General features: G+C 38.2%; 1 protein-coding gene across 2 annotated transcripts in view; it reads right to left on the bottom strand.

The window, feature by feature from the left end:
• HOMER1 (homer scaffold protein 1) overlaps nt 1–23787 on the bottom strand; it is a 95822-nt gene that overhangs the window by 64074 nt on the left and 7961 nt on the right. For both annotated transcript variants that reach the window (XM_074856516.1, XM_074856517.1), the window contains exon 2: nt 5567–5723. In XM_074856516.1, the coding sequence (XP_074712617.1) occupies nt 5567–5723 (157 nt within the window). The remainder of the gene's footprint in view (nt 1–5566; nt 5724–23787) is intronic.

The following is a 23787-nucleotide window of genomic DNA, read 5'->3' as shown; positions in this document are numbered from 1 at the left end:
GTTCACTTAATGCTCATTCTCTCTTGCTGTGGAAGCTGTCAACAGTACTATCTTTGAAATTAAGTATCCTGGGAACAGTGTAGAAAAGAGTCTTCCTCCCAACTCAAGCTCTAGTTATGTTATCTAGCTTGCTTAAGTCCTAGTTCCATCCACTGCCTAATTAATTTGAACTTACTTCATAGATTTGAGAGTGTGCATATTATGTTATGGATGTAACTTCCTCAATGCAGAAGATGACTCTGAGGACAGGGACTTATGAGCTCCAAGCAACAGGCAGGTTTAAAGTCTGAAGAACTGGCATTTGCTGTAGTGACAGTGGCATATCTGGTTGCAAATTAACCCAGTAAAAAACCTTGGAGAAACCAACCAGTTTTTAGCTGATACTGCTCACTGCTTCAGCTGACCATGTCGCTGGCTGCACAAGACAGAACCCAGAACAGGCTGCCTGGACAAGCCTGTCTGCATTTAGGTTTAGTTACAGTGACTGTGAAATTGCTTCTCTGAAAGGGAGAAAGGTAGGAAGAAAACTTTAAAAAAATAATTGTATTGAGCAAGAGTTGCTGTGATTCTTCCCTTTATTTTCCAGCAGAAAAAAATAAAGAGGCTTCACTCCAGTGGACCGTATTAGTCCAAAGACAGCAAGTTTCTCACCGGGAAGACTACAATCAGATTCCAGTGACACCAAAGAAAAAAAAAAAAAAAAAAGAAGAGTTCTTTCATTAGATTTACCAGTTTTACAAAGAAATCAAGGCTTTCAAACCTCCCTGAATTAAAAGCATTGGTATGCTAGATCTCATGTGCTAAATTAACTATGCTTTTAAAAAGTGCAAGGCTAGAGCATACTACTGATACAGTCGGTGTCAGCTACTTCTGGAAAATACTAGATATGAATCCTTCATATCTTCAGCGTGAAAAAAAAATATTTTTTAAATTGGAATTTATAATTAAGTCTGTCTTGTCTACTCAAATAGGTACTGCTTTAACTGATCTCCTCTACACCAGATTTCACTGTAGAGTTACCAGTATAACAAGTGTCAAATATTTTATCAACTTTTTAAAATGTTGTTGGTATAAATGTACAATATTATCTTAAAAACAGAACAGAGTCAATCTGACAGGCAGACATCTAGCTTTTGAAGAAAACTGATTTTGTTATCTTTAGGGTTTTTTTGAATAAAAATACAGCTTTCATGTTTTCCTTTTATATTAGTTTAGATATGAGAAAATAGGGCATGTGTCAGCTGTTCATTTTACTGACTACAAATCCAACAGCTGCAAGATATACAGCAGTGGTCAAACATGATTTTATCTCATGTTAAAATTGATGGCAATAATAATTAAGACACAGTATTTTTTAACTTCTTCAAAGGAAGATCACTGAAGACCTGTGCTTACAGGCCTTACTTGAAATCCATATTTAGCATTAAACAGGTTATCACTAATGTGTGACTAGTTTATTTATAGTTTATCAACAGTCATTAAAACATAAAGATCCTCTACTGCAGTAACACCAATGGAAGACGTGACTCAGAAATATTTTATACAAGGCTCATGGAGCCTACAGACTGGAAAATCACTCTTTTCCAGAGTCTTCTCTTGTTTTAGATGAGCACAAATTATTAGGAACTTTTCTCCTACCTTGCGTCTGTGAAAAAATTATCAGAGAGTTAACTAGTACTGCAGGAACCACATTACTTGATCTCCTTTCTTTTCTCAGTGACTGCCAGAGATTGAATGGAAAAGACAGCAGGATTCTGGGAATAATCCTAGTGTCTGTCTGCAGTGTTACTGGAGAAATAATGGAGGCTTCCTTCCATCACCCAGGAGAAAGAAGTACTAAACCACATTTTTCCAAGGAGCTATGAAATGACTATATAATTAATGACAACTGAAGGGCTTAGCAACAACTTCTCAATGTTGTCATGTCATATTGCATAAGAAAATTTATTTTTCAGGGTTTCTCTTAATTCTTAAGAGAAGTAGGAGAAAAATGTCACATAAAAGATATTTTCTCAAGAGGTCACAGAAACCAGCCTCAAGTTCTATCAGATTATTTGCATCAGGATCTCCCTGCCATGGGCAACACGGATCCAGATCCTGTACATGACTATAAAGTATTGTCTACACACTGAACACCTTATGGTCCTAGACCATTTCCTGGCGTCAAGTTAGAGGGAGATGCATCATTTCTTGTGCAAGGTATTTTAAGAGGAGACTGTAGCTTCAGAAAATATTATACAGAATGCATTAAAAATAAGCAGCACTTGCTTCTGTAGGACCTTTCCCAGCTGAATCTGGCTCATAGACAAAATGACATGCAATAAGCAAAAACCCACTCTCTCAAATTACACCAGACACCCCCAACAAGCTAATTCAAGTGAGAGTCTGCAATGTACAATAGCATTCTTCAGAGGTGAGTGAAGATCATGTCTTAAAAATGTCCTTTTGTTTTCAAGAAGAAAGATTTAATGACTTTCAGACAATCTGTACAGAAGTTAAATTTTATTCAGGAATCCTACTGAAACCCACTGACCTAAAGAGAGGGAAGGGTGTGAGACAGGAATAGGATTAGCACTCAAATCTGAAGTATATTTCTCTCAAACTTTCCTTACTGCAGTCTAAGTGAATATACATGTGAGTTGCCATCACTTACTGACTGAGCCAGTGTAACTGAGCAGTCACGTGCACATCATTCTCTTCACCTTACAAACCCACAGGGTGCTGTAAACCCAACCAGCACCAAGGTATACAATAAAACCTGGTTGGAACTATTGCCTCTGAGGGAGGGGCATGACAGCTTCAAAACCAGTATGGTTCAACAAGTGTTTCTGGCTGCTGGCAACATGTGTATTTTAAACATTTTCAGTGTAAAATTTGGGTTTTTTTAAAAAAAAACAAAAAACCTACAACCCAAAATCATCTTTATTCAGTTTCATTTCAAAACTTAAAATGGCAGAAATAAATTGCATAGGTTTTTCTCCTTTCCAAATTTAACACTTCTGTCTGACCAATCAACAATATAAGGCATTGCAAGCTGAGATGCCAGTAGTGTTACTGACTCCCAGATGTATGCCATATAGCAGAGACACTATCTGGATGTACTCCAAACTTAAGAATGTTTTATATTTATCACTTTTTACATACTACATTGCATATGTGCAGCCATGTTAAAAAAGATGAGGCTTTAATTAAAAATAAAAAAATTCTCTCAGAATTATGATAAAAACCTCCTTAAAATTATTCTGTGGTTCCCCTTACTATTCACCTGTGTATGTTTCAAAGCAGTGCTGTGATGTCTAAAACACTGGGTCTTTCTTAATCATGACTGGGATCATAGATCTTATTCAGACATCTAACACTTGGATGAAAAAATTATGAGGACTGCAGCAATCACAGAGAGAGTAAATCAGAGTGATAGACTGCATTATCAATATACCTTGCCAATAACAATGCAAATGTAAAGGAAATGCTGCAGTAGACAAAAGAACAAATAAGTAGTGAAAAACTGCTTGACAATTTCACTCAGCAGCCACTTTGCAGGAGTTGCAGCTTCAGACAAAGCCGGAGGAACCCCAGTGGATACCAGAACAAGGATTTTGTAAACTGCAGATCAGTTAAGGTGCTACAGACTACAACTCAGAGTCTTAACTTCATAGAGCACCTAGTTTCAGTTCCAAGTCTTTATTTATAAACAATCACACAACAGGCATTTTAATTATTTGCCAGAACTAAAAGAGTAATTTGAAGGAAGGCTGGGAAGAGAAGAAAGAAACAAAGTAAGACTTAAACTTGGAAAATTCTGGTAGGCTTTGATATCAGAGTTTCAGTCACTTAAAGCAGAATTCATAGAACAATTCATAGAATCATTCAGGTTGGAAAAGACCCTTGGGATCATTGAGTCCAACCATCAGCTCTACTCTACAAAGTTCTCCCCTACACCATATCCCCCAACATCTCATCTAAACGACCCTTAAACACATCCAGGGATGGTGACTCCACCACCTCCCTGGGCAGCCTATTCCACTGTCTGACCACTCTTTCTGTGAAAATTTTTTTCCTAATGTCCAGTCTGAACCTCCCCTGTTGGAGTTTAAAGCCATTCCCCCTTGTTCCATCACTAATCACCTGTGAGAAGAGACCAGCACCAACCTCTCTACAATGTCCTTTCAGGTAGCTGTAGAGAGTGATGAGGTCTCCCCTCAGCCTTCTCTTCCTCAAACTAAACAGTCCCAGCTCCTTCAATCACTCCTCATAGGATTTGTTCTCCCAGGCCCTTCACCAGCTTTGCTGCCCTCCTCTGCACTCGCTCCAGCACCTCGATATCTCTCTTGTATTGAGGTGCCCAAAACTGGACACAAATACTCCAGGTGTGGCCTCACCAGTGCAGAGTACAGGGGGACTATCACCTCCCTACTTCTGCTGGTCACACTATTTCTAATACAAGCCAGGATGCCGTTGGCTTTCTTGGCCACCTGGGCACACTGCTGGCTCATGTTCAGCTGCTTGTCAATTAGAACCCCCAGATCCTTCTCTTCCACACAGCTCTCCAGCCACACCTCCCCAAGCCTGCAGCGATGCATGGGCAAGTAATATCATACAGAGATCTTTGACTATGAGATCTATTTCTATATTCTTCTTTATACAGAAATTATCCTTCCTCATTTAAAATAGCAATACTCTGGATATTTTAAAAAATGAAGGGTACTATTTTTCAGCTTTCAATAAATAGCCACAAAATCTCTCTGAATACTGCTATACAGAGTATTTCAGTTCCAACCATCATGAACTGATGCATCTCCAGAAGTTGCATATTAAATTATCTTGAAAGGATTGCAACTTTTGATAACACTCTGTGTACCTTTAATGTCCTTACTGCAGAGTTTTCTGATATGCTGTTTGTAAAGTTAATGTTTTTATACCCACTTAGGGTAGAACATAAGGAACTGTCAAGTTTTTAATCCATGTCAAATTAATTTTTTAGGCAAGGTTTCTTACAACAGCAGCTCAACACACTATCCTTCCTAATTAAAAAAAAAAAAAAAAAAAAAAAAAATCACCTTTAAAAAACCCAAACAAACTGAGTTTTGATAAAAGCTTACCATGGAGAGCTATATTAGGGGGGAATCCTCAAATTCTCTACAGCAAAAATTGGAGGATTACATAACAAGGGATTTACTAAGTGATTATGGGCACTGAACAGATGTCCTTCATAATGCTGAAGCCAATGATATTGATAGATCATTGAATGTGGAGATGAAAACAGGTTATTTTAACCCTATTTCTACTTTTTAGTGCATCTCACAGGGAATGTCTTCTTAGTCTGCTCATAATATTAACTAAGTAACAGGTCATCACTTAAATTTAGCAATGGATTTATCAAAGTAAATATAAATGCATGGAAAATAGCATTTTCTAATAAACACTTAAAACATGTAATGAAGCAGTATTACTATTTTAACATGTCAGTAATCTGCTACTCAGATAATGGCAAAAGCATCTAAGAAGATACTTGAAGGACGACTAGAAAAGAAATACAAAAATTGATGAAGCAAGCAATAAAACTTACCTTTGAGCCATCCAAACTGATTATCCTGTAGACATTTCTTGTGCTGTCATAGAAATAGGACACAGTAACAGCATGCTTGCTGGTGGGAACCCAGTTCTTCTTAGTGTTTGGGTCAATCTGGAAGACGTGAGCTCGGGTGCTGAAGATGGGTTGTTCCCTGAAAGGTATGAAGTAAAAGTCATGAATCGCATTTGTACATAATATTGTTGCACACAAGTTATCTGCCAGTTGTGCCCACTGGGATGTACACATTCCACTTTGCATGATAATTTTTTCCTAAGAAGTTCTGTATGTGTTGGTGTGTAGAGCTGCTAAGTGCATTAATATACATATGCAAGCAAAATGCAAGCCTTCTAAGGCAAAAATCAGCACTCAGTTGTACAGTCAGATAGAGACACACATCTCTAATATAGATCCAACACTGTACCATCATCTCCACAGCCCTCACCCTCCATCTGTCCCTTTAAATTAACAGGCATTAATACTTGTGCAACTTCATCTCATTACACTGCACACTGAAGAATGTGTATGACTTCAAAACCCCATCTTCTCAAAAAATATTTTAATACTCTGATTATTCTTATCAATTTCCGGCCATAATCTGGAACTGAACAGGCTGATTCAATGCAATTACTCTAAAACTAACATTAATTAAGGCCAGGAACATGCGTTGTGAAACCATCACTCTTGGGAGCTTCACACCTGAACATTTTCATAGCAACACTAAATATGTATAACATACAAGGTTCAAAGTTAACTGCTTAGCAAATAAAATCATATAAATTAAAAATCCTACTGTACTTTAGAATTTACAACTTACTGTCCCCATGATCATATAGTATTGCACAGAAATAGAAAAATATTTTAGTATCACTAAGGTGGTTGTCAGTTTAAATTTAGCTACATTTTAGTGACAAATAAGACTGCTGTATTCTTCAGGGAATGTTGCCATCAAATCCCAAAGATATTAAGTACCAAAACTTTAAGATGGATTTAACTTTCTAGCTTCTGGACTCTCTCATTTTCTCCCATTTCCAGAGATGTGAAGAAACATATCCTTTGTTCCTGTCCTCATTTCCCTTTAAGAGGTAACTTTTTAATACATTTTCCAGCCCAAAACAAAAACAAAAGAAAAAAAATCAGGATTTTGTGTACTCTTAGTCAAAGGGTTTTAATCTAGCCTCATTACAAAGGGGTACATGTGACCCCTCAGAAATATCTCTACTGCTTGGCAGCAAGGGCAACTGAGACCAGCTACTTTCAGCAGCAGAATCTTAGTACTCAGCTGGGAGGTAAAGCTCCTTGAAGTTCATCTGCCAGAAGATGTGGTATACTCCTATATCGGGTGTTGAAGTGACAGAAAGGATACAGAACAGAACCAAAGACAGTGAAACAGAGTTTCAGCAAAAGCTAAAGGGGAAGGCAGGCAGGCCAGGAAGACCAATGCACATGCTAGTTCTCCACACAAACGTCACTGTACCCTCAGCACCAACTCATTCTCTTGTAAATCTCCAAGCTATAGGAGGTTGGGTAGCTGTTTTCCTGATCCTAATCCCTTGCACACAAACAAAGATTATGCAAAGGTAACTTTTATAGCCCTTTTGTTTAACAGAATCTTTACACAAATTCTTATCACTCTTTCAAATATCCACAATTACTTCTTCAATCATACTTAAAACTTTAGTTTTGTCTTCAATATTAGATACGTTTTGCATTTACCTCTACAATTAAGCATACCCAAATGTAATGTGATGCATATCACCATAATGCAACCAGGTTTTTAACTCTGGAAAGTCAGAGTCCATCAAAACAAAAATCTCAGAAGACTGACAATTATTTGGATGAAGACTGACATTGAAAAGAGAAAATAAAGGCTCTGACCACATTAACTATAAAGACGAAAGAAGAGCTGAATCCAAAGTGTAGATGTGTGGTTAATGAATACACATTTGACCAGAACTGTCACAGTACAGTATATCAAACAATTGGAACTTTCAACATACCACAGGTCAGGATTTTAATATGTAAAAGGTAGGCAAAAACTATATGACTAAAGCAAGTTGGAGTGTCAGTAAAAGTTCGATTGTTCAGCCCTGACTCGTTGCTCTCCTGCACTGTCAGCACAAAAGTCTTCCACTGCCCCACCTAAATATCCTCAATTTGTTTGATGAGGTGGCCTGCATATTCCTGCTGATTGCTCAGCAGTGTTGCTCAAAGCCAAATCAGAGCACTCTGAAGGGCACATGAGAATCGGGCATAGACATAACAATTAGGTATGGAACAGCAGAAATGAAGCTTACATACACTATTCAATCGCTTCTGATAAAACTAGAGTTACAGTCTTTTCTTTCCATGTTTTAACTGAAACTACAGCTTTGCTGAATGACAAGCTGTCTACACTCTGTGGAAAAAGCATAGCTCCATTAAACTAGTTGGATAAATCATAATTTTGCCAGATTACTGGGGTAATTAGGATTTTTTTCTGACAAAGACACTAAACTTCAGATGCCTGTAGAATTAGACCAATGTTTTGACACTTGATGATGAACATTTATAATGATTATTTCTTCAAACAAATGAAAGTTATACACCTATGTCTACAGGACTAAATATGTTATAGAATCAGTCACTGACATGCCACTTAAGTCCTTTGAAACTGCGGTACAATTAAGTCAACTGTATCTGTCTGTAGCAATATACTATAGAGTTACTTAAATTTTAGATTTGCTAAAACATTCAGAAACAGAGGCAATATATATAAAAAATAGACAAGATTTGTAATTTCAGCTAATCAATCTTTAATCAAAATTTTTGTTCTTCCATTATCCACACAGGACCATGATGCCCTCCCAATCTGGAAGTTTCAATTAATTCAGTTAAGTAATATTAGTTATAGGAGTATTAGTATTACTTAAATAGGAGAACAGTTTCCTTTTTCCCTTGCTAAGTGCTCAGACAATTAATGCATACAAAAATTATATTTTATAATATATTTATATATCTATAAATATTAAAATCTACTTTTGCCTATACAGAGTTGAGCTAGGAAGATGAGAACAGCTTTAAGTAAGAAAAAACAATCCTGTAAAAGAACCCTATCGGTTCCTTACTCTTCCGTCTCTTTTCCTCCTCTTTCAGTTTTCTCTTGTCATTCTTTCACTATCAGAAAGTATTTAGTATTTGTTAAAGACAGTAATAGGAACTAAGACAAGAACTCAACACTAATTACAAAGACAAGTCATTCATTTTTCCAGAAATATCCTGATGCTGCACAAAAAGAAAAGAAACTAACAAGAATGCCATAGTAACACAGTTTGACTGTTAGAAATGTCCGCTCAGGCATGGCAAAAACATCAAGGCAAATATGGTGTTGTTCTTAATTGGCTTAGACTGCAACATTACAATGGTCAAACAGAGACTAAAATAAGTGCCAAGTCCTCTTGGACTTGAGTGGCAATGTGAGGACTAAGGAAAGCAGCATGAGAGGTACTACTTAAGGAGGTTAAGAGTCACACCAGTTTTTTTCACCATTGATCAGAAATCCATTCATTGATATGTGATCAGTGCTAGGCTAGGTTTAGGAGAAAAAGTCAGGGTCCTAACAGTTGAATGAACAGTGTTTTCAACCACTCTTTCCATTCTGACATCTTAACACATCCTTTTCAAAAAAATGCAGACTACTGAATATAAGAACCTAAGGTTTCATTTCTCCGTATGTTAAGGCTAATTAAAGCTTTCACAAAAAAAAGCTTAAATTAGTACAGAAGGTTAGCAAGAACTTTACTTGCTAATCCATAAAAATATCTATTCTTTTATCTGTCTGGTACTTCCATATTGTGTCAGCACTAGTGCTGAAGATCACCTTCCTCTTACTTCTTTCCCCACACTGTTTACTGTAACTCCAAAGTTATTTTCATTGCCATAGTATCTACAACTTCTCAAGGCTGGGTTTCTGTTGTCTTAGTTATTATAAAAACAATAAGGCCACTGAAAAGAAGGTATGAACTTCTACAACATTACTTGATGTCCTACTTGCCTCCCCTTATGGTGTGTTAATGATGTCAAAAATTTTTTTCTAAATTACACACCCATCTCCCTTTCCCCTCCATACTGGGCTAACTTGACAAGGTTTTGGTAGGGAGGGTGCTACACCGTCGAGGACAAGGTCAGGGACTGCTCTGTGCAGACACAAGAACAGACCAGGACTGGGGCTGGAGAAAAACAAGACACACAGGAGATGACACCTGAGCATGGACCGGAGCAACAAGCTGCCCAAGCAGGAGCAGACAGCAGATGCAGGAGCAGGTGTAACACTGAGGGGACTGTGGCCCATGGAGGAATTGAGTTTTAAAAAAAAGCGCCACCACAGGCACTGACTGCCATCTTCTGAGTACCACTTGTGGTGACAAGATGGGAGACCAGGAAGGAGTTAGAGAGGTGTCTGCAGGGAAGATGAGGTATGTTTTCTGTGTTTAATTGTTTGTCTTCATCTTCATCGGCAATAAACTAATTTGAATTCAATTTCCTGAATCAAAATGGGTTTGTTGCACATGACATTCCCTCCCTGCTGCAAACACAAAAAACAGATCTAAAACTTTATACAACAGCTTCTTGGATTCCCAAAGCATTCAAATACACTAGAAGTTTTAAATCTCTCAGCAGAGCTATTTTCTCCAAGCAGTAGGACAAAAGGGGATGAATAAGCAGGTCCAGTGTGATGGGGTCCACCTACTAAACTCAGCTTTGATAGCTCTAAAGTCCATGAGAATGAACATTCACATCAATCATTTCAGCAATTTCTATTTCCCTAATATGGATCTTATAAACTCCAAAGTGCATTATCTAGACTTACTGTTTTTGATGCACATAGAGTCCACATACAAGACTGCTTTCAAGACAAATCCAACAAAATGTGCCTTGGAAGTCCTTTTCATCACATTTCAAAGTTGCAAACAGAGCAGGATCCTACCCTTAGGACTTCAGTCTCAAGAGTTTCAGAGGAAGACAATACCTTGTGCATCCAAAACCAGGACAACATCCCTATGCTCAGAACTGGAGTACAACCACACTTTAAGTTCCCTATCCACACTGGACAAAAAGTGTGCTGCCCCCCCGCCCATTACAGCCACAGGCACAGCAGACCCTGCCACATGGCAGCCTGCAGTCTCAGCACACACACTCTGGCCGTCCTAAGGACTGCAAACTCTCTCACTAGGCATAACACACGTTTCTGCAGGTGGTAATTTTGCACACAGTGAGTTCTGAGCCTCTATATATCTGTCATACAAGGTAATTTCTCCCCATATCAAACAACATGAATCCCCTGCATGATCTCTCAGGCATTTGCTCAACACCCTCAGATTTAGGATATGACAAAGACCTTTATGCTCTTTCAAAATGACCGCATACCAAGACTACAGCTTTCCCCCAGTGCCCTGCTATAGTCTTAAAAAAAATACTCTCCCTAGCTTGTTTTTAAAGCTGCACCAAGTTTTTATTACTCTAAGCTGCTTGAGGAGAGATCCCTGAAAAGAAATGAAGAGAGTGATTAGAAGTGCAGCTATACTCAAGACTAATTTGTCAGCTATGGCATCCAAACACAGCCAACGGTTCCTCAGGAGCCTGAGTCAACAAGCTCTACAGAATACAATTCAAATCAACAGAAAAACACAGAATATTCCTTATTCCTAAAAATGCTCTGAAGTCTGATAAATACTGTATATGGTAGCTTGTGGGACAGTATTGCATAACATTGACTCCCTGTTGCATGGAAACCATTCGGAAATAAAATCTTTCTCTGGACAGAAAGTGACTGACAACTGCCATCTTGAAATAAAAATCAAAATTATGAAGTACTTGAACAAAACATAGTCAGCATACTTATGAAACAAGTACATCTTAAGATTTTGCTTTCTGTATTACGCACATACAATAACAACTTTAGTGTCTCAAAACAAGCTTTGAGATAGTGAAAGAAATAGAAGTTACAACCAAGCAACTAGATCGAAATCCCTCCTATACCATCAGCAGTTTATCCAGTTCTACACTTAAGCTTCTTAGACCTGCTTTTGCTGTTATGTTTCAGGTTTGAGTCAGGTTTACTCAAGGTCAGCAAAAGGTTAGGAAGTTGTTCCTAAAAAGCTTGGTAAGTTTTCTGTATTCAGTTAGAAGTTAATACATATACGCATCTTTTTAACCTATAAAGTTCAATGGCTTACTCTACAGAATATGTTCTATAGCTATATAACACTGCACAGAGCAGTGCCTTCCAGATTTTTTCTAAACTGTTTTGTTTGCATTTAACAATCAGCTTTTAGTATTAGACCTTTAACCACTTCTGAGTTAGCATACCAGCAATTTTTCAGGATTTGAAGAGAAAATTATCCAGAACCTTTCATTAAACCTATAAAGTAAAAAATACACTTACTTTTGCCAGAAACATCATTACATACTGTACGTTAGATTTTCAAGGATCCGATGTTTTGACCAACTGAAGTGTTTCAGCTTAAAATCAGATATCACACAGTACTTAATGGATATGAAATACAGGAAATCAGAAGAAAATAATTTAGTGACCTGCTCATATTTAAATTAGTGTATTGTCATGGGTGACGAGGAGAAAAAGCTTTGCTGATATGCCACAAGATGGCTGCCAGGCCTGCTGGCTTAATCAGCTTGGTCAGCTCCAATACTTCGGTTTTCCAAGGTTATGTTGTAGCCTATGTTTTTAATATTTATTTTTATAATTCTACAATAGATATTTTGATGTCCAGTGTTGCCTGTTTTTCAGAAGGAAAGGTTCAAACCCCAGCTCATAAACTCTGCCCCTTCTGCTCCACCTTTGCCCACACTACAGCATCTATGCTTCTTCATCCATGTTCTTCGCTCATTAGCTCTAGTCTTAAATGTGAAGAAAGGAGTTTCAAAGATGGTAGAAATACAGAACATGTTTTAAAGTAATTCCAATCCTATGAAATTACAGATCAGACTTTGAAAATACTGAAGCATATTCATACTGAAGAATATGAAAACATTAGATTTTTGAAGTTCCTTAGATGACAGATAACTCTAGAAGATAATGGCAAACCCCCCCCACTGAATCAATGAAACAGTTTCTAACATCAAAAGGTATATAAAGTAAAAGCATTGCTGGACTCCCCTCTTAAACTGCATTGCACAATGGTGACGCTAATGTTAAACAGACTGAGTCATAGCTGGTATTAGAATTCCAATTGACTTAGTAGCTTTAGTCCAGTGAATGGGAAATCACAACATGCTCTAAGATACTGTCCAAGTTGCAAAAGCTTAGTTTACTACAGGAAATGATTCTGTGACAGGTTCATATAAAAGTCCCTGGAAAACGGCCTACAGGAAAAGACTCCAGACCTGGTAGTACTTATAGTGAAGGCAGACAATTAGATGTTAACAGAAACAACACAGTACTCATCCCAGTGAAAATGTGACAGAACTTCATCAAATTTTACACCTGCAACATTTTGTATCATCCTAAAGAGACAGCGTATCACCCAGTCTCACGCTCTGTTCATTCAATAAGGAGCTGTTGGTGATGATGGCAACCCCTTTTCTTTATCAAATTTTCATTTGGGTTTTTTTGAAGTATTTGTACAAATAGCAGAATTAATAAAAAATGGTCTAAACCAAACCTTCCTGCATTTTGGGGCAGAACATCTGACCCAAGAGATTCTGAGCTGAGCTCTTGCTCTCAACCAGCAGCCTTTTCACCCTGGCTCTTTGTTTTTATAAAATTCTCAGAAATCTATTATCTTTTAAATATTAATGTCCCTGTAAAGACCAGCTGAAATTTGAGAGCTATTCAGGCAGAAAGGAGAAGAGTTGCACTATATTTGCATACCTTAAAACCCTAGGCTTAAAAAAAATAAAAAACAAAAAAAAACGAACTCACATTTTACTATGGGCTAAGAACTATATGCAAAACTCATGCATACAGCTAGGTGCAAATAATATTGTTATATACAAGCTAGGCTAAATTTGACACCTATGAGTACACGAACTCTAATGAAGTCCGTAATTATGGACTTTCATTAGTAGAAAAACTGTCTATTTATGATTATTTGTATCAATTAATAAAAGTTTCTCTATGACACAGGAGGCAGGTCAGGAAAGCAGGTAACTTCAATATGCAGGGCAGAAAACGTTCCTGAAATCCATTCCTTCCAATAACATTGTGGCACATCTACTGATGTGGATGGCACCTTTATGAGCATGTAATCCTGTAAAACAGTCCATCTGGGAAAAAAAGTGAACCACTCTGTATGAGTCAATCTCAACTAAACATGCTCAGGAAGCCCATACATAAGACCTTCCAGAGGAGGAAGAGAAAGAAGAAAGGCAGTGGAGTACCATACAAGCAGGCACTGTGAGACAACTGCAGACAGCACTTAAAATTTATAGTTATCATACAAAATTGCAAGAGCTAGGATTATCATACATTGGAAAATAACACTCTTTCTATTAAACAAAACAAAAAAAGTCTCCCCAAACCCAAAAAATGTAATTATGAAGAGCAATGAGAAAGTCCACTTAAATTAATTCCTCTTCTGTGTGAGCTTCCCATTTGCAAGAGACCAGCGAAGGATAGTAGTTACTGGTAAACTTTAGAATAGTGAAGAGCTTCTTTCACAGCACAGGTTTAAAATTAACTGTAGCACAGCAGAGATATTATAGTCTCACAAATTTAATAACATCAACAGCATGGAAGCTGGCAGAGTTGGAAAACACAGGACAAATCAGTGCCCAGGTTCCCACTCTCCGCAGAGGACAAGGAAAGCCAAGCAGAGTGAGTTTACTGTCACGACAGTGGTGGTGGCAGGACAGTACGCTGTCTGTGCTGGCAGACCCAAGCACATGAGAATGGAGCGAGTCTTAGACCGGGACCCAAGTGTCCTGGCTTTGACCCATCTCTCAGACTTACCTTCTTGCCTCATTTCAAGTCATTCCTTTGATCTGACCTACTCTTCCTTGGCACCCTCCCTGTTAGAAAATACACTTTCCCAATCTATTTCACCAGCAATTCTGTTCAGGCATCTCAGTGACTGTGAAACCCTACAAAGCATCAGGAACAAGGGTCCCTTAAACAGCTGTCCCCTCAATATTTCCCTCCGATATGCTTCTTCGTCCCGCTTGCCTTCATGGCCTTAACATCACATTCATTTTTGCGTGCTCTGATCAGTGGTTTTTTACATACACACTCACATATATCCACTTCAAAGATACCACAAAGTGTGTTAATAGTAAAGTTGGTCGGTAATTCAGTCAGCATACTTTGAGCACACCAAGCAAACAGATTCTGCCCTCAACATCTTGCATTAGGAACAACCCCCTTGCAGCCCTCCCTGGCCCTCCCCATATTGAAAGGGATGGAAAATGCAAAAGCACTCAGAAGCTAAGAATTGTCTTTTGTCTCATCCCATCTTCAGATGCCTATCATCACGTGGGGAAGGTTTTAATAGATTAACTGAAAATTCATGAGATTGATGGAATAAATTATTTGGGTAGGTCAGTGTTAACTTCACTGCATGGCAGATATTTTAAATTTTTTCTTAATTTCCAGAACAAATTTGAGATATCAGTAGAGAAGACTTAAGTGAATTCTCTAGTTGCATTACTATTTCTCAGAATACAGTGAAAATCTGAATGACAGTGTCAGCTAATTTTCCTTCAAACAAGCAAAGGATCATATTCATCCATGCTACAGTGAAATCAGATGGGTCTTACTAAATATGCTCAATGTCCAGATCAATAGCAAGAACTCATGTTTTGCTATCTCACAAACTGGAGAAAGCAAAAACTGAAACATGAAAATGTACGCACATTCTTCAGAGAAAGAACAGGACACAGAGCACAGGATTCTGCAGTAAAAACCATCTTACTTAGATGTGAGTCGCAATTACACCTGTAGCTCTGGCATTTCATCTAGGCAATATCTCACTAGTTGCTTGTCCACGCCATGCTGAACCTCTCCTAGAAGTCTGCCTCCTAATTGCACAGAAGAGCTTGCAGTCTAGCACTGCTGTTTTCTGGGTCTCCCAATGTTGAAGGCTAAGCTTTCAGAAGAATGTAGCAATATTATACTTACGTCAAGAAAGATGTTCTTTGTATACCTTAAAGCCAAAGGCATCCCTAATCAGAAGAACAAGTAGGTAGCCTTCTTTGAGCAAGGACATCCTGGAGCCATCAGACCTTGAAGAGGATACACTGCCAACTTGGCAAGCAAACTCAAGGTCCATGTATCCTTAGCTGAACTACCCTCATTATAATACTAAAAATCATGCCTACAGGTGAAGACCCTTCCCCTGAGCATGTGTAGTAGTAGAAGTATTGTGTCAGTACTATTATAATTGTACGTAAATTACTAACCAATCATCATAGAGAGAATGGACTTGGAAAATTACTAACTCTGCAAGTTTTGTGTATAAACAGCGAAAAGTCCTGTTGGCGTGCTTGATTTGTGGGAAACCACTGAGCACCTAGGCTTGTGTAACCCTAAAATAAATAAGCAATGTCTCTCCTGAGTGTGTGATTATTGACTGATTGCACGCTGGGCAACGAATCCGCTTTTTGGACAACACCAAGATGGTAAGAACGTTCCTGCTGAGCTAACAATCAGAATCAACATGCCCACAAAGTCCTGATCAAAACAAAACACACTGAATTACATTCACCAGTTAAGATGAAAATTCTTATATTTGGAATAAAATGCATACTACTTAAAATTAAGGTTTATATTCTAGAGAAAGGAAAAAAAACAACGAAACTCTTAAATTTTTGGTATAATGTCAGTGAACATGGAGCTGCTTGCGCTAGAGTAAAAAAAAGGTACCTGAAGGATAGGTACAGTGTAGTGTCAATGTGATTTTAAAAATAAGGAAGAAAAATAGACAAACATTGAATTTGCTTTCACTCCTATAATTCTGTGGGTTTTTAAGAAACGCTTGTTCTCCCATGCCCCCAGCTATCATATGCTACTCAAGTTCTGCAGGTATGGAACCAGCTGAAGTGTTACAGAAAACATCCACACCAAGAATTCATCACTGACTATGAAAGTTCCTCCAACAGCTGCATGAAGGTCCATCTCTAAGGTTTTCCTTTTGTTGTCCTTCCACACAACCTTCAAAAGCTCATTTTCACACCATGAATCAAATGAGAGCTTTGAAAGTCAGATGAGATAACAGAAAGTTTATTACCATGGACAAGTACTCAGTTTTATCTTCATGCTTTTCACTTCATTTTATTAAATTATTTCAGGGATATAGGCATATTCCAAATTTTTATAGGTACCTAAGCAATTATTCCTCTAAATCATGCATGTGGACAAAGGTACCTCTGAATTAACTTTTATCTTAAATTTGTTTTTAAATTACAAGATTGGAGCAAACTAATCATCAGCTTCTAGTGACTTAAGAGCAGCTAAAGTACGTTAGGTTGAATTTTAGGATAGATATTTACCTATAGTGAAAATACTAAGTAATCATGATAGCAAAAATTGATCCAAAGCTGTATTTTATTCCTGGATTTTACTCTGTACAAAAATTCTTGTCAAGGAAATCAAGAGAGGAGTTGTTCTATCTTTCCAACTCATCAGTTAAGTTCAAGATGTATAGCTATCTTCCACACCTAGTCACTGAAAGTGTTAACCAGAAGCAAATAGAAAAACAACCTAATGTCAGGTTCTATTCTGTGAACAAAGAACCCTGGAATTAGGCTAACTAGGCATTTCTGGAAGTAGTCTAGATGTTAACATTCCTGCAACAGCCCTTACATGCAGTAAACTAAACTAAGCTGCATCTGGAAAAGAAACAGGTAATGAAACACTCATTTCCCTTCATTCTACAGCATGGAAAAGCAACTTTCCCACACTTGCAACACAAACAGAAATTAGAGGAATGAAGCCTACACAGCACAGCGTAGTGAAGGAAGAAATAATGTCATTCACACCTGTTAGGAAAAAAAGTTTAGAAAGGTCCAAAGCAATTGATAACCAGGTTTTCTTTTTAATTCCCCCGTTCCTTGATAATCTCTGTACAGAAGCAATCTTTCCTTTGAAATCTACACATAAAATCTTCCATGCAATTGAGTTGTGTGTCAGTCAAATTACTCTTACAGAACTCATGCAGATATTTTAAGGAGAACATAAAGCAGCTTAACTGTTCAACTTGAACTTCTACTGCTACTTAGCACAGCACTTTAACACAGTCATATAATGAGTAAGTTACAGTTTCCTGCCCTCTGCACCACCAGTTTTCTAGAGTTTAAACAGACTTTCTAGACATGGTCCTCAGGGACAATACCTATAGTCTTCAGAACCATTACAAGACTTACGGTTTTAAGGAAAAAAAAGAAGATAAAAGACAGGAAGAAAACCCCTATACCAGCAGAACAAGCACAGCTCTCCAAATACAGAAGCAGAGAGGGTGACAGCACAAAGTTGCTTTGGGATCCAGAGGTGCTGCTGGTGAGCCAGGACTCCATGTTCTGCTTTACAAGCAGGCCCAGGAGCACTTTCTCTTCCAGGGGCATGGAGGAGGAGGAGGATGAGGAAGGCTCCAGATGGGACACGATTTTCAATCTACTGCAATCTCCAGAAGGCAAACCTATTCCCATCCAGCATGTTTTCCTTGCCACATTTCAGAGACACCCTCAAATTAGTTTATGGACCCTTTGAGATCTAAATTCAGCAGTTTTCTTTGCAAAACAATTTTCAGTTTGGGAGAGGGCTGTTAATGCCACTCACTCACAATAACTAAACTGATTGATGCTGTCTAAACAAGGTGAGAATTAAGACAAATTAGATGGGGTCACTTAGGTGCTGTTGCTGAGGCACAGATGAGGAAACACAGCATCCTGAAAGCGCATAAAGACTCTCTGATGTTAATCATACTATTTGGTGGGATATAAGGGTCATAATACAGTACTGGTAAAAGTACCACTCAGATAAGCACATTCAAACAACTGACAGACTGAAACTCCTTGCTTTGACCTGACATGAAAGCACAAGACTTTCCAAAAAATCAGCTACCTCTATTAGATGAATTTAACTGCTTAATGAAATCCTTCAGCAGCATTGACAAGCGTCACTGTGCACAACTAGCACAGCAAGAAGAAACTGAGAACAGATGATTGGCACTAGTACATAGAGTCATGCAGAGCACTGAAATAACACGGTGGCAATCCTACATTAGCTTAACTTTCATAAAACATGGCAGAGTTCAATAATGTAAATGCAGTATTTTCTAATTTTATGTTCAGTGTGATTTTGTGCACTCCAAGTCTCATCATTGCCTATGACAAGAATTTGTTCTGATAGGTGTATTTCACAGGTATGAAGCAATAGAGACAAAGCTGGAGCATTTGACAATAGAGACAGATGAGAATTTTGCCACCTAAAGAGGAATAGAATGAAGACAAAATCATAGAATCCATTCACCATGTGTTTCCACCAAGACAATCAGCAATTATATGGTAAATAGAGACAGTATTTAAAAATTAGTATTTTGAGATATTGTTAAGCTTAACTGCTGTTTTTCCAATCGTCTTTGACTTTGAGAGAGAACACTCAACTAACACTAGTCATAATTTTGCTATACTGAAGACTAGATCTCTCAGCAACCTGTTCATAACAGAAAAACCAAGGAATACTTATCTTCTTTGTTTATTGTAAGACACTTAGAATTTCTCTCAAACATACTTCTGTAGCAAAATAAGGTTTCCTCACTTGGCACCACAGTCTTTATCAACCCCTCCTTGTAATGTTTCTTTCCAGTCTTCATCACCCTCCATATTGACTTTAAATTTCCATTTTGCTTCCTTGTAGGTCTTCATACAGAAATGATCACACCTCCTTGGTTTGTAGGTCTTCATACAGAAATGATCACACCTCCTTATCACTTTCCACCCCATCAACCACATCCACCTCACCTTTTTCCACATGTCCAAATTACTAATTTTGACATGCCTTCTACACGTGAAAATACTTTTTAGTGGGCCTGGCACTTGTCATTCCTTTCATTTCCATCTTAAAACCCACAAACCCCTTATTTAACATTAAGAAGTTGTCAGCTAACACTAAGTTTTGAGAGTTTTTATACTTAACCCTCTGAAATAAACACCTTGAAATAAATCATTAGCGCAACCTGCATGTTGACCACAGACACCTCAAAGCTGAAGTCATGCTTTCACCAGCACCAGTATCAGAACTTCCATATGGAGTGAACAGAACGAACCAGGCTGAATAAACATGCATTTAATCACCATCAACTGATCTTCAAACAATTTGCAAGCCCATCCAGACTGCTACAGCTGCGTGCTAAATTTCAAAAAGAATCACTGGTCCACATCACAAGATGAGAATTGGATTATTCCATCTGTATCAAGGAACTGAGTTAGACTCCTAGAAAGGTAAACAAATTAATTTTATATTCATAAGTAACAAATCAATTTGAATCATCCCACTGAGCACTGCAGGAACTATAAAGCTTCTTTAATTCACTTTGAGCATGCCATTACTATGCCAGCAAGTCCCTCCCTTCTGATAACTTACAGCCTAGTAAACATTATTGAAATTTGGAAGCAGTGGTTGCATCTATATTGAGCTGTAACTGGAAGTGACAGATCTGTTTACCTGACCGTTCACACCACACATATGCTAAGTTCTGAGACTCCTCCTAAGGTAGGACACCCAAATACTGCTGCTGACAGGCCTCCAGAGCAGTTTGCTTGTCAGATCACTGAAGGCATTCCTAGGATGGCTCCAAATCCTGTTTCCCCCGGTGACATACCTTGCATTGTCAGGCAACTTCCCATCATAATCGTGAAATTCACAACAAGCATACAGGGCACAAGCTGTTTTTAAATATACCAGTATGACCACACACTGTGCATGGAGCAAACGGTGCCCTGCACAGCCCACTACAGAGGCTGACATAGGAACAGGTACACTGGTCTGCACAGTAAATGTCAGCCAAGGGACTGTGCCAAGTGCTGTGCTGCAGGGATGAGCCCCAACAGCTGGAGAGGAATGGCCATACCTGGACTAGGCTGTCTCACTGATAAACTGATGTCTCAACTGTCTCACTCATAGGGAAGACAACCATGCTGGAAACACAATGCCAGCATCAGCACTACCCTTGTGTATTGCTATCTAAATAATGTAAAGAAACATTTCTTCACTGACAGCTCATGTGCTTGCTTTGATTGTGCTGGTGGAGGCTGGTAAAGACAAAGTTGTACTGGAACTACATTATTAACTACCTTGCAAAGCAATCTTCAAAATATATCTATACTTCAGAAAGGCACCTACGACAGTAGTTCTAAGACAAAGATAGCACATAGGTATCAGGGCTTTATCCAGATGGAGGTTACTTTACTTGTTGGAAGTGTAATTATAGGAAAAAAAAATCAGATCTCGGGAAACTACTCGGCACTTTTACAAACTGAGCAACAAAATGCACACCATACAGTTTGTGCAGAAGTGTTGGCTCAAATGCCTGCGACAGATAAAACTGGAATTTTCTTACCTATTTCACATGGAATTGGAATTGCCTACGTTACGAGACCTATGCTTAATAGTCCAATAAAAATATTCAAGCAATAAATACATGCTACCACAGTTAGGAAGCGTGTAATCACAGACCAGGATCCAGTGCTTGTTAAGAGCTAGTCAGTTATTTCAGTATGACCTTTTTTTATGAACAGGAGTGGTTTTCCTTACATGGTACCTGAGTGAACTGGTAGAGTTCAATGCATTCAAAACCTATGTACGAACCAAGAACTAGAAAAGCCCCCCTCACCACTCCTTTGCATAAATATCAGAATAGACACTGAATGTAAGCAGCCAAGCCCTAGTATTTCTGTATCCATGAAATAAAGTGGCCAGAAACAAGCAGGTTTATTAGCTACTTACAGAATGCTTGCATTGTAAAGTCAGTTTTAAAGAAAGCTGTATTTAAAAACATTTTACTCATGTATGCTGAACCTGGTATAGTGTCCCAAACTGAAGCACTTCCGTGCTCAAGTTTCCTTCCGAAAGAGGCTTATCTGAAGCATCAAATACAAATCCATGTAACAGAAACTGCCATTTCCCACTCTAACAGGTTTTGAATTTAGAAACAGAATACGTGCTATGATATAGGATTGTTTAACCTAATAAATAGAATGCTATGAGTAGGAAGTACTAATACTAAACTGCAAAAAAATCTGTGTTTACAAGCAAAGGAAAAAGAACGGTTCTTCAGGAAGATGAACAGCGTACATATAAAACAAGATGATTTAGAGCAAAATCTTGTATCTGCCAGTTAAAACTTAAAGCATCAGTTTCAATCATTACATAATTGGCTCTGTGTGAAGTTTGATCATGACCACTAATTTCCCAAACCTCTAGCATACAAGCATATTAGTTTAAATTATGGGCTTGGTATCTGAAACCAGAATCCTTGTATTTTTTCTAATGGCCTTCATTAATGTGCCAGGTGACATAAGCAGGTCACCATGACTGTCAAGTTTCAATGAAGAAGGTGAACTGCTATTGTACCACCCTGATTAGGGATATTTCTTGCTCAATACAAGCTTCTCATAGAAAAATACTAGCTGCATTATTCAAATGTGAAAGATGAAATTTCACTTTGTGATCACAATCAGCAATGCTAATCATAAACTGTGTGTTATCATAAAGTTCTTAATAGCAGCACACAGTCATGTACTTTGCTGCAAAACTGATATTCATATGAGGCAGCATTCAATGATCTGGTTTGCCAAAAATCAGTTAACATACCAACAGTCTGAAATCATCATTCTATCCCTCCCAATATTTCTCCTCTACAATGAGGAAACTAGCCAGACTTGTACAGGGTGAAGACAAAAGTATATATATAAATAATTGGGTAAATTCCACCCATATTCTTCCCGAGGGACTTCAGAAAACTACTGTCATATGCAAGCTGCCCGATCATTAAGCCAGCAATTTTTAGAGTCTAAACAGACTCATTAGGATTTGTCCAGAGCCATATAGGACATCAAATCAAACCACTGTTCCAGGTTCCCACTAAATAAATAGCATTTTCCAAGGTTGCAGAACTGTTTGGATGGTTGGATTTTGTAAAACCGCCTTGAACTTGAACATGGTGTTGACAGCTAATATTCTTCCTTGACAGAATCCTCCCACCAGGGTGTTCAACTATTCTTTTCCAAATTATTCCAGAGACATATGCAACATGCTACACATGTTGCTCTCAGTGACAACAAAGTCCTCTGAATCAGCAAAGTCTTGAGTTTTATAAAAACAATAGCCAGTGGCAGAAGTAGCGAGACAACAAGACAAGCCAGGTGGAAGAGAAGGTAACCTCTGCAAGATCTAGACTTGGGTCCTACCTGTAAAGGCTGAGTTAGTGCAAGTGATTTGAAGATTACCATGTCCATATGAGCACTCAAGAGCAGCAGTATTCTTTAAATCTAAAATTTAAGGTTGTTACTAAGAAGCAGAAGAGGACTCTTTAAATATATTTTCATGCTAAGTAAAATTGTTCTTTGTAAGAACCGGGGAAGTAGCAGCTTGTTTTCCTTTGTCTAAGAACTTCTTCACTCCAGAATAGTATTAATTTCCAAATCCTGCTAACTATAAAAGTAGTCACAGATGTTACAGGCCCCTATAATGCCCTTCAATCCATGCCAGTAATAGAACTATTCCAGCTTTGCTCCAACTTGATTTTAAAAATTCATAATTAATGTGGACAAAAAGGATTTCATTAAAAGATCTCTCTCACATTTAAGGTCACCAAATATATAATTATCAGTAAAAGTTATCTCAGATCTTGAGTGGCCCATTAAGATCTGTTGTAGGAGACATGGGCAGTATTTGCACTCAGATGTGAGGTAACTTAGGGGCATCTAGAGTTTAGTACTCACATTACACAGATATCCCATCAAAATGGATCATAACTTAACCACGTGCTCCAGTGCCTGTGTCTTTTTCCAGAAAACTTCCCAAAGATCCTGGGAGTTTTACTATTGTGTATAGCCAGACATGGTGCCATCTGAGCTGTGCAGTGCTTCTGAAGCACCAAGTCTACCTAGACTCAAATCAGCAGGACACCACCGATTCCCAAGCACTGCCAACCACTTCCTGGTAGGAACCCTGTTCCTATGTACATCTAGATGCAGACAGCTCAGGATGCCTGGGTAGTAAGTAG

Source organism: Strix uralensis, chromosome Z (assembly GCF_047716275.1).
Source record: "Strix uralensis isolate ZFMK-TIS-50842 chromosome Z, bStrUra1, whole genome shotgun sequence".
Lineage (NCBI taxonomy): Eukaryota > Metazoa > Chordata > Aves > Strigiformes > Strigidae > Strix > Strix uralensis.
Note: the sequence above shows the minus strand (reverse complement) of the source record. Positions and strands in the feature narration are given on the sequence as shown.